The sequence below is a fragment of the Dama dama genome, chromosome 13, assembly GCF_033118175.1.
Source record: "Dama dama isolate Ldn47 chromosome 13, ASM3311817v1, whole genome shotgun sequence".
Classification (NCBI taxonomy): Eukaryota; Metazoa; Chordata; class Mammalia; order Artiodactyla; family Cervidae; genus Dama; species Dama dama.
In genome coordinates, this window is record NC_083693.1 from 33,991,091 (window position 1) to 34,003,171 (window position 12,081).

General features: G+C 45.7%; 1 protein-coding gene across 1 annotated transcript in view; it reads left to right on the forward strand.

Annotated features, from left to right (window-relative positions):
- MINAR1 (membrane integral NOTCH2 associated receptor 1) overlaps positions 1 to 11,220 on the forward strand; it is a 37,008-nt gene extending 25,788 nt beyond the window's left edge. Inside the window, exons 3-4 of the mRNA XM_061159620.1 lie at positions 1,702 to 1,956; positions 6,989 to 11,220. Of these exons, the coding sequence (XP_061015603.1) occupies positions 1,702 to 1,956; positions 6,989 to 7,186 (453 nt within the window). The 3' untranslated portion in view covers positions 7,187 to 11,220. The remainder of the gene's footprint in view (positions 1 to 1,701; positions 1,957 to 6,988) is intronic.
- The last annotated feature ends 861 nt before the right edge of the window (positions 11,221 to 12,081 follow it).

Sequence of the window (12,081 nt, forward strand, 5' to 3'; positions counted from 1 at the left end):
CAGGGAAGCCCCGACACTGGAAAAGATTGAAGGCAAAAAGAGAACGGGATGGCAGAGGATGAGATGGTTGGATAGCCCCTAGAATCAAGGCCTCTTAATTCAAAAGCCTCTGAAAGCTTCCTAGGGGCTTCTTGCTGGTCTCTGATTTCCCTCTTTGAGTCATCTGTGTGCAGAGTAGATACCAGCTTTTATTTTTAAACTGTCTTAGGTGTACATAGGAACTGCTGTATTAGAGCACAAGCAGCTCCTTGGTAGGAGCAGTGGGGGCAAGTGTGGGCAGTGGGTAACTTTCCAGGTCAGAAAAGCTGGCTTGCAATATGTGCTCAGTTGTGTCCAACTCTTTGCAGCCTTCTGGACTGTAGCCCACCAGGCTCCTCTGTCATGGGATTCTCCAGGCAAGAATGCTGGAGTGAGTTTCTGTGCCCTCCTCCAGGGGATCTTCCCAACCCAGGGATCGAACCCATGTCTCTTACATCTCCTGCATTGGCAGGCAGCTTCTTTGCCACTGGCACCACCTGGGAAACCCCATAGTGTTTGCATCCATCCCTTTTATAAAGCTTGGAGCACCTTCTCCTTAGTGCTGTGACTTTGCCAAATGTGGCATTGAAAAGTGATCAGGATAGGCCTCTGCCCTTGAGGAACTCACAGTCCAGTGGAGGAGACAGACAGACAGATGGACAGGCCATTATAGTTCAGTGGGACAGTGCTGGCTATGAGCTCCATACACAGTCTGAAGGGGTCTCATAGGTGGGCACTGACCTGGTCTTGGTGGGTCAGGGAGTGCTTCCTGGAGGAAGTGACATGTGTGCGGAGATCTGAGGGCCTGAAGTTAGAAAGTATCAGAAGACCTGGGTTATAACAGGATTCATGGAGAGCAGAGCCCCAGGTTCAGAACTAGGGACTGAGAGCCTCAGTGATGCTAGTGGTGTCAGGCACCTTCCTGCCTCCACACTGTGGTCCAGACTGTTCCCTGTCTTGAAGGCTGAGCAGATGTTCCTGAAAACCAGCGGAGGCTTTCACCATATACTTTCTGACTTGGCTTCTTCCATCCAGAGAAGCAGGGTGTCATCCGTAGTTTTGGCCAGCTCCTTGGGGAGAATACCTATACCTTTTACTCCTCAGGACCAGGTAGAAATTGGTAATAGAAAGAGGGGGCTGGGACTTCCCTGGTGGTCCACTGGTTAAGACTGTGCTTCCAATGCAAGTGGCATGGGTTCGATCCCTGGCTGGGGAGCTAAGATCTTGCCATACCACATAGTGTGGCAGAAAAAAGAAAGAAGGAAGGAAAGAAAGAGGGGGCGGCACTATGCAGTGGTTAAACAAGGCTTTTCTGAAGCTAGAGGCTAAATTTAAATTCCAGCTCCCTGCCATTAGCAGCTGTGCTCCCTGGGGTAAATTACTGAGTCTTTCTGGTCTTCTTTTCCTTACCAGAATAATGTGTGTTAATAGTAGTAGTCATGGCATGAAGATTAGATAAAATCATCTCTTTCTGGCACAGAAATGTTGGGTTGTATGAGTAGTATTAATGTTGTAAGCTTTTCCTAGTAAATGTCCCCCAGTACAGGCAATCCTTCTATTTGCTCATGAATGACTGCATGTTGCTACCTGGGCAGCACCTAGTGATGAAAAGCTGGGGTCTGCCCAGTGTGACATCTGACCACATCTGTGTGGCCTCCTGGACTTCTCTGTGACCCTCTGCAGGCAGACAGGCAGTACGACATCCCCCCGCAGCACCGCCTGCCCAAGCAGCCCAAGGACGGCTTCCTGGTGGAGCAGGTGTTCAGCCCTCACCCCTACCCCGCCTCTCTCAAGGCCCACATGAAGAGCAACCCTCTGTACACAGACATGCGGCTCACAGAGCTGGCAGAGGTGAAGCGGGGCCAGCCTTCCTGGACCATCGAGGAGTATGCACGCAATTCGGGTGACAAGGGCAAGCTGACAGCCCTGGACCTGCAGGTGAGCCTCTTTGCCCAGGGTAGGGTGAGGTGGGGGAAACCTGGCCACACCCTGGTGGATGCAGAAATGGATGAAGAATGCCCTAGCCACCCACTCCCTCCCCTTCAGCTCCCTTGGTCCCCACCATGGAATACTGGACCTGAATACATCATAAGGCAGAGATGTGTAACCAGGGGATTGCTATGTTGCTTTTTGGCTTGTAAACATTTAGCAACAGGAATGCTTCATTGATGGATTGACCTTGGCCATCAATTTGCTAACGTTGCGTTTAAGACTCTGTACCAAGTGCAGATTCTCATGCTTGCTCCTAAGACCTGAGCCCAACTGGTTAATGGAACACAAGCCTGATTTCTCCTTCCACATGTAGCCCGTGGGATAAGCATGTTTGTGGGAGCCAAGCTATGGATTATGTTTCCGTACGGAACAGCCCCAGGTAAGTGCCACCCCTGGAAACTCTGTGAATGCAGTTGTGGCTAGAGGGTGTGTTTGCTGTTCAACCACAGGCAGGGCTGGGTTTCGGCCACACTTGCATCTTGGTGATTCCATCCATGCTGCGTCTATCTGTGTGTCTGCATCATCTTGGGAGCAGGGAAGCACCTTGCCTTCACCTGCCGGTTAGATCTGTGGGCAGCAAGGTCATTGTCTCAATGCTGCCAGTCGCGTCCAGGTCCCTGAATGTCCCCACCACTTAAAGGGCAGCTGGGGAGATGCTGGTGGAGGCTGGTATGGCAAGGTGTTCCCTGACATTGCCTCGCTCTGAAGCCAAGAGTCTGCAGGAGGGGCAGTATGGTGGTGAGAAAAGGAATGTGTTTTCCCACAGTGCAGATTCTCATCCAGGGTTCTTTTGCTGTGCAGCCTGGAACATTCACCTGTTTGAGCTGTGGTCCCCTCACCTGTTAAATGTCCATGATAATCTCTAACTTGTGGTGTTGTTGTGAGACATGAGAAGAATGTATTTAAAGTACCTGGCATTAATCAGGGACTGAAAAGGTATTTAGGCTGACAAAAGGATGCTGAAATCAATCAACTCTGTATAGTGGTTTTTTTTTTTAAATTATTCATTTATTTTTGGCTGTGCTGGGTCTTTGTTGCTGAGCAAGCTTTTCTTCAGTTGTGGCGAGCAGTAGCTACTCTCTAGTGGTGGTGTGTAGGCTTCTCACTGTGGTGGCTTTTCTTGTTGTGGAGCCTGAAGTCTAGGGTATGCGGACTTCAGTAGTTGAGATGCATGGGTTCTAGAGCACAGGCTCAATAATGGCACATGGGCTCAGTTGCCCTGCACATATAGGATCTTCCTGAACCAGGGATTGAACCCACGTCTCCTGCATTGGCAGGTGGATTCTTTGCCACTGAGACACCAGGGAAGCCCCTGTGTGGTGCTTTTTTACCACAGTCTCTCATGCAAGGTGCAGTGGCCTGCAGGCAGGAGTGATGACGTTTATCTCAAGCAGGTAAATGAGGAAATTGAGGCCCGAGAAACTCAAGAACTTGCTGAGGTCCGACAAGTCTGAATTCCTGTCGGACTCTCCAGCAATAAGACTTCTGTTCTTTCATCTTATGTTGCCTCACCACCATTTCATTTTTCTGATGAGAGTATAGTGGGGCTTCATGTTACTAAAGTGACCACAAGTACATTGGTTTATGTTGGTCCCTAACTGACAGCAGTTATGGGGAGAAGCATCTCTGGCCAAATCCTGAGAGTCAGGTGGGTGATGCTATCAGGATGACCCTGGAGATATCATGGCCCCTGTCCCCTCCTGCACCTTATGTCCACATGCCTGCTGCTTATCACTTGACCCTTCAGGCCATGTCCTCTCCTGTCACCATCCTGCTGGCAAGCAGGCTGTATAGGATTCTTTTCTCCTGGAGGTGGTCCTAACACTTTGCTGTGGGTACCACACTGTGTTCTGTGAGTATTAGGATGCCACGAATCAGGAAGACCTGGAGGTATGAATGGCTCACCTGGAAGAATAATCAGTGTCTCACCAGTATCATGGGATAACCTTGACATGGTCAGATTAACTGAATGAATCATAGATTGAAAAACATCTTTTTAATATCCAGAAGGCTGAGTCTGAGAGAATTGCTCCTACGGATATATGTGAGTTTAAAATGCCAATGTTTATAAGCACTAAAGGTGAAATTATAAAAACTTAAAGATCTTTAGAGAGCTTCAGGTGACAGCACTTTAAAAAGCAGAGGATAATATATCTAGTCTCACAAAATGTAAGACAGCAAGGAGCTTCATAGCCTTTAGAGGGTGTTTGCAGCAAAAGAGTCGGACATGACTGATGCGACCTAGCAGCAGCAGCAGAACAGGTATCGGGAACTTGGTAAAGGCAGAAAAGCACCACCCTCCTTGTTTCCATCACTTTGCAGAGACCCAGGTACTGTCTTATGGCAGCCTCAGCATCTGGACCATCTTCTTGCTGTCTCTTGGCTTTGAGATATAAATTTACCAGCAATGGCACCTTGAGGATACATCAAAGATACCGTTTCCATTTCCAGTGTTCAGCAGGTGTAATTGTCAATCAAAGATGCTCCCTGGGTCCTGTGAAAGCTTGGCATCACCTCTCTGCTACTGGGTGTCATGACTGCTTGCAGTTATTGAAAAAGCTAATTACAAATAGTTTATTTCACTGACTGAATCGCAGTGCATAAAGCATATCTACCCAGGAGAGGGCTTCCCTGTTGGCTCAATGATAAAGAATCTGCCTGCCAATGCAGGAGACATGGGTTCAATCCCTGGGTTGGGAAGATCCTATGAAAGAGGAAATGGCAACCTACTCCAGTATTCTTGCCTGGGAAATCCCATGGATAGAGGAGCCTTGTGGGCTACAGTCCATGGGGTCACAAAAGAATGGGACATGACTTAGTGACTGAACAACAACTGAATAGATTAGAACAAAGGTTGGCAAACTCTCCTCTAAAGGGCCAGAGAGTAACTACCTTAAGACCCAGCAGTCCTTACAATCTCCGTCATCACAACTGCTCAGTTCAGTTCAGTCTCTCAGTCATGTCCAACTCTTTGCGACCCCATGGACTGCAGCACCCTAGGCTTCAACTGCTCAGCTCTGCCCATAATAGTCTCATGCAACCATGGACAATTTGTGTTAAATAAATGACTGGACATGCTTGTGTTTTGATAAAACATTCTCTTTTGACACTAAGATTTGAATTTCCTATGATTTTCACATATCCCAGACTGTTGTTTTTCTTTTCTTTTTTTTTTCCCAGTGATTAAAAAATGTGAGGACCATTCTTGTAGGCTGTACAGAGGCAGGTGTTGGGCTGAATTTAGCTCCTGGGTTGGCGTCTGCTGGCCCCAGCACTAGAAGGCCATTAGCAGCAGGAGAGCAGTAGAGATGCCAGAGGGGTCCACGGTGTATGGACTGTCAGCATCCCATCAGGAAGCAGCTGGCGAGCTCATGGAAGGACAGGAATGGGAGGAGGGGACTGTTAGCATCAGTGTGGGAGGGGTTTAAAGCCCAGCAAGCACCCAGGGACCAGCATGAGTGAGAGACTGATGCTGCCTTTGGATCTGAAGGCCCAAAGATGGGAGCTATTTCTGAAACCCACCAGGACTCACAGCTGTGAAAGCAGGTGTCAGATAGAAATGTAGTCCATCAGAGAGGGAGCCTGAGGACTGGTGCTCCATCAACAGAACCCACCAGTGTGTGTGTTAGTCACTCAGTTGTGTCCAACTCTTTGTGGCCCCGTTGACTGTAGCTCGCCAGGCTCCTCTGTCCATGGGATTCTCCAGGCAAGAATACTGGAGTGGATAGCCATTCCCTTTTCTGGGGATCTTCCCGGCCTAGGGATCGAACCCACGTCTCCCACGTTGCAAGCAGATTCTTTACCATCTGAGCCACCAGGGAACCCACCAGGGATGCGTCCATGTGGACCAAGATCTGGGGGGACCAGAGCAAGATGGAGAAGAGCAGAGAACTGCTCTGGAAGGACAGGTGAAGAATGACTAACGTGGGTGACAAAATCATCAATATTCCAATAACCTGGTACCACTGAGGTTTTTTTTTTTTTAAGTTTTGGAAGTGTTTGTTTTGTAATTCTGTGTGTGTGTGTGTGTGTGTGTGTGTGTACATAATTTGTAACATGCCCATCTTTATCAGCATTGACCAATCTGAGAACATCTTCAAAATGGATATTTTGCTTGTATTTCAGAGATTTAGGAGACCTCAACTTGGAATCGCAATGTGTTGCCGCTTTTGTGTGCCACTCACATTATTAAATGCTTGCTGTAAAATGAGAACACTGCTTTTCTTTATGGAAATAGATTATAGCCATCCACGGGGAACGGGATTCATGGGCAACACAGGTTAAATACGATATTTCTCTCGTAGACAATCGTTAATCTCAGGAAGACCAGGAGACAAAATGTCAGGGAGGGGCCTCCCACTGGGGATGCCGCACCTGGCCTGGGGGTGGTCTGCCGCCAGTCTGTAGACCTGGCCTTTGAGCAGTGGCCTGACCTGCTCAGACGCATGTTTGAGATGGAAATATTTTAAGTTTGGTTTGAGCTGCTTCTGTGGGAGGTGCCTTTGATTTTTCAGTAGAGGCTTTTTCTGAAGAACTGGGAAGTGAATCAGAGTAATAGAACAGCCTTGCTTCAAACATCTCTGTTCTTAGGGACTGTAAGTGGGGAATATCTGTCAGTGACCCTCCCTGCTTCCCCGACAGTGAGGCCAGCCTGTTCTTGGCTGTGCGCCCTTGAAGTGTTGACTCTCGCTTGTCTCGGCCCTGTTTTGCTTGTCCCCAGAAAACCTCTGGGTTTTCCTGTGTCGAGACCATCATGACCTTTGTAGTAAGAGGGGGCAGATGCAATCTGGGGTGTGCAGGACCCCGAGTCCTTGGTGGTCCATCTCAGGAGGGGCTGGTGGGCAGCTTGGACACTGCTGCCAGCTGCAGACAGCTTCAGGGTGCTTCAAGCACCAGCTGAGATGCTTCAAATATTTTACAAATATTTACCTGTTTACAAATATTCACCATCTTTCTAACATCTTCTCTTCACTTTTAGACTCAAGAATCTTTAAATCCAAACAACTTAGAGTATTGGATGGAAGACATTTATACTCCGGGCTACGACTCATTGCTAAAACGGAAAGAAGCTGAATTCAGACGAGCCAAGGTCTGCAAGATAGCGGCTCTGATTGCTGCGGCTGCGTGCACGGTCATTCTGGTGATCGTTGTGCCCATCTGCACGATGAAATCATGAGCTGCTGGAGGCAATGTTGCCGATGGCTCGTGACCTCTGACATCTCTCTCTGTAGTCTAAAATCACGTGGCAGGTCAGGCACCACTTGTTGAAACAGAAACCATGGAGGCTTTTCTGCAAATGCTGATGATGGGCTTCAGAAAATATTCATTCTAGAAAGATGTCTATCTACCTTTTAGCTTTGACTTAATGACACGGATGAATTTTAAGAAGTGCAATATCTTTTCCTACCGAAAGAATGTAATGGACAACCAGTAGATACAAACTGAATTCTGGGCCAAAAAAAAAAAAAAAACAAAAAAAGAAGAGGAAGGTTAATTGGTTGGATTCTTTCCATTTCATGGTGGATAATATGCTATAGAGGAGATGGTTAATACATACTTCTTTAATGGAAACTAAGAGAGAGCAAGATGAGAAAGAAAAGCCTGGGTTCTCTCTTCTTTAATGTTCCTAGACCATTGCAGGTGAAGTAACAGGATATGTTTCCATAGGGGGTTACTGTTTACTTCTCTGCTGACTGTCATCAAGGGCTACTGACTTTTCATACTTGCCCTTCTGTCATCATGATGCTATTTGTTGCAGATCTTCATGGAAACATTCCGGACCTTCTTCCTGGTGCCCAGGGTAGAAAGGTACTGGACCGCCAAGTCAGGCATGGCATGAAGTGACCTCTCTGCTTAATAGGCCAAGGTCTTCAGGCTAGGAGACCTTCCAGTGGCCACCCCAAGCCATGGGAGGGCTTCTTGCTAATGATATATGCTCAACATTTGAAAGTCAAGGTATCCCAAAGGACCTCCCATCCTTGCCTTGGTGTGTGGGTCATCTCCTCCATCTTCTATCTCCTGGTAGTACGGATCCTCCACCTTTTACCATGAGTTGATTTTGGAACTTGTCCTTGTGCCTTGAAAAGTAGAGACAATGGCAGAACTTTGACCTTCTAACTATAAACCGTGGTTGCTGTGCACCAATAATACCAGCCATTTCCAATGGCTTTAAAAAGATTTTGAAAGCTTGTCGATAATATGATAAAGGCTCTGAGGTGTTCTCAACTACTCCAGCACCTACTCCAGAGTTTCAAATATTTGTCAGCAGTGCAAAAAAAAAAAAAAATGATCTATTTAACCATTTATCTATCTATCTATCTATATGTCTATCTAAATACCTGATTTTGGTTTATTGTCTTCTCTGTTAATTAACTTGAGAGCAAGATTTCTCCCGTGTAAGGAAGCCGTTGTCATTCATGAGAATTTGATATCAGTTTCCACCTGTTGAATGGTGCTTTGACATAAGTGAACAGAAAGAATCCTTTTCAGCGTCAGATCCTAATGTCTTATTATAGGTTAAAGAAAAACAATGGACAAAAACTAGCTACCTTAATTCTTCTGAGAACAAAGTGGAATATAAATAAATGTTGGTAGTAAGAATCATGTCACTCCAGCGAAAGAAAAGTGAAATTGTTAGTCACTCAGCTACGTCCAACTCTTTGGGATCCCATGGACTCTAGCCCGCCAGGCTCCTCTGTCCATGGGATTCTCTAGGCAAGAATACTGGAGTGGGTAGCCATTCCTTCTCCAGGGGATCTTCCTGACCCAGGGATTGAACACGGGTCTCCTGCATTGCAGGCAGATTCTTTACTGTCTGAGCCTCCAGGGAAGCCCGATGATAGAATAAATTCCTAAAAGGGAGTTTTGGGAAGCATCTCAGATTTTAAAGCAATAGGAATTCAGCATCCATCCTAAAATCTTCCAAATATTGCTTAGCTTGCTGTGTCTAATTCTCTTGTTCCCCCAAAGGGGAGTCAGAACATTTTGTGTTGTTAATAAATATAGGATGGATGCTCTCATCTGTAGTAAACCTTCGTTTTTAGAGGTCTTCATGTTCTCTATTTATAGTCTCATGTTTATGTATAGATTTTCAGCTAGGTGACTGAAATTTAAGCCTTAGTATGGAAACCTGAGGATTTATAATTGAAAATGAAAAATATATTAATATATATTACTGTCTATCATCAGAATTTAGTCTTTTGGTGCTCTGTTTTGGCTTGGGCACATTAAATAAGGTTGTTTCTTTCAGCCCAAAGGGGATTCTAGGTTAATACCCTCGGGAGTTGTGGATTCCCAAGTCTCCTCCCAATCTATACCACTCTAGAAAACACCCTAGCCCTGACGCTCTCCCCTTTATCACAGGTTAAGCCACGAGAGCAGCAGAGGTAGGTAGGTTGCCAACCTCTTGCCCTGTGATTTGCAGAGAAGTGGAGATGCAGTCACCCAGGATAAGAAAAATTTGTCAAATCCCATTCGGACTCCTTCATTTGCCAGGTAGGATCACGCCGGATCGACCAAACCACTATGGCCACTGCCCTTGGGTGAGTTTCTTCTTAAAGGGCCCTCTTTGGGCCACGTGCCTAGCTCCCTGGGGAGGGGGCAAGTATACGCCCCCTCCCAACTCATAGAAGTGAAGAATTTTCTCCTACACTTTTCATATCTGGGGAGGTAGTCAAAGATATTTAGTCTTGCTCTAAGTCCAGCGTAGCTTTAAAATTCAGCTCCACTCATTGCTGCATCATGGAAACATCCAGACCTGGTCACTCCCATGGGAGACCACAGAGAGATGACCCCCAGGCAAGGGTGTTTCCTCTGGAAAGCAATTGTCCTTAGCTTGGTAGCTCTGAGTCTGGTGTCAAGTTATGCACCTTTGCCATGGCGTGAAGCCTGATGGATGCTTGGAGTCTTGGGGTCTAGAAAATGTGAAGTTCATAGTTGGCTTCTTTCTCTCCATTGATCCCAAGCTTGTTACACTTTCTTTCCCTGGACCTCTAGACTCACTCCAGCTCCTCCATCCCTCTGTTTGCAGAAAGGGTCAAGACCAGAGTCTGGATGGTAATTGAAGCATCTACCCATTCCTCTAAAATTTGCCTCTCATCTCCTGCTGCTATGAGCTCCCTGTGGGCGACCTAAGGTCAGGCCTGACTTCTGTAGTAGGCAACAGCCTCTACCACCGTATCTGGCATATTCTGATGAAGTACCATTTCTTGTGCCTAAACTGAAAATCATTATATTATCAAAATTCACTTCGGTTCTCTTGCATTTAAAAAACATGAACCATTGGACGTTATCAAGGGATTATTTTAAAATTAGATCTCTTTATCCAAATAAAGTTGTAATCATCACATCCTCTTTTTCAGTCTGAATTTGCTCTAAACACAGCCTTGCAGAGAAGCAAAGAATATTTCCCAGCTCACAGTTTTCAGATATTTTACGCCAGTACCTTCTTTAAATGGAAAATACAGTAAAGCAAATCATACTTGTATCACCCATTACTAGCTGATAAATTGTTAGTATTTTAGGGCATGCAGCTATGTGGTTTGTATCTGCAAGGCTGGCTTAATAGATGTGCTGAAAGTCACTGTTTGGAACCTGCATAAGCTCTGATACCCTTATTGGAATCAAGGCAGTGCTGTCTTTGTTTATAGTTTATCAGTTTAAGAGCACGGCACCTCCTTTTTCTTAAAAAAAAAAAAAGCTCTGCCGAGAATACACGATTCTGTTCAGTGGTATAAAAATGTGTGAATGTTGAAATTCAACCTATTTCATATTATAACCAGCCTGCAAGAAGATTGTGCTCAATTGTGTGAATACCAAATCAGAGTATACTGTATATTGTACCTTGGAAATTTGTATTTAAAGGCAACAATGTTAATAATAGTTGGTATAACAGGGGAAAAGGTTTCGATATTTATTAACAAGGAGAAATGCAACAAACTTACTTATTTATGCCTTATGAATAAAGGGGTGTGAAATATTAGGTGAAGTTTTATGTGCACGACTCTGAACTTTAGAGTCTAAAGGAGTGGGGATCCTCGAAGGCAGGGACTGTCTTTTCTATGTTTGTTCTGTAAAGCTCTCCGCGCACTCTTGGTGCTTGATCAATGTTATATAATACTAATAACTAAGCACATTTTTAGATCTTTTTTCAAATGGCTTGTGTAAAATTTGGTTAACGTATAATGGTTGGTTTGAAGCTATCATGTAAAATCTGCCCCTCCAAATATAATCGAGAATAAACTGGAAATGATGAAGTAGCATGCTGTGAGGTTTTGTTCTATGCATGAATTATATGCAGTTAGTTTCATGCACAAATCATACGTGGCTGGCTGGATGCTTTTTCACAAATGGAACACATTCATGTAATTAGCATCCTGATGAAAAAAAACAAAACAGGACATACAAGCACCCCCAGAAACCTCCCTCAAGTCCCCTTCCAGTGAAAATCTCACAAAGAAGAATGACTATCCTGACTTTTTAAAATTAGTTTTTGTTGGCAATATAGTTGCTTTACAATGTTGTGTTCGTTTCTGCTGTACAGCCAAGTGACTCAGCTATCCATATGTGTGCATCCATGCTAAGTCGATTCAGTCGTGTCAGAGTCCTTGTGACACAAAGAATACTGGAGTGGGTTGCATGCCCTCCTCCCAGGGCATCTTCCCAACCCAGGGATTGAACCCGCGTCTCATATATCCTGCATTGGCAGGCGGTTCTTTACCACTAGTGCCACCTGGGAAGCCCATATGTATGCATGTATCCCCTCTTGTCTGCATTTCCTTCCCATCTAGGTCAGCACAGGGCGTTGAGTAGAGTTCCCTGTGCTGTGCAGTGCGTTCTCATTGGTTGTCTGTTGTATACTTATCAGGTAGCTCAGTGGTAAAGAGTATGCCTGCCAATGCAGGAGATATGGGTTCAACCCCTTAGTGGGGAGATCCCCGGAGGTGGAAATGGCCATCCACTCCAGTATTCTTGCCTGGGAAATCCAATGGACAGAGAAGCCAGGTAGGCTACAGTCCATGGGGTCTCAAAGAGTTGGATATGACTGAGCACTCATGTGCGCATGCACACACA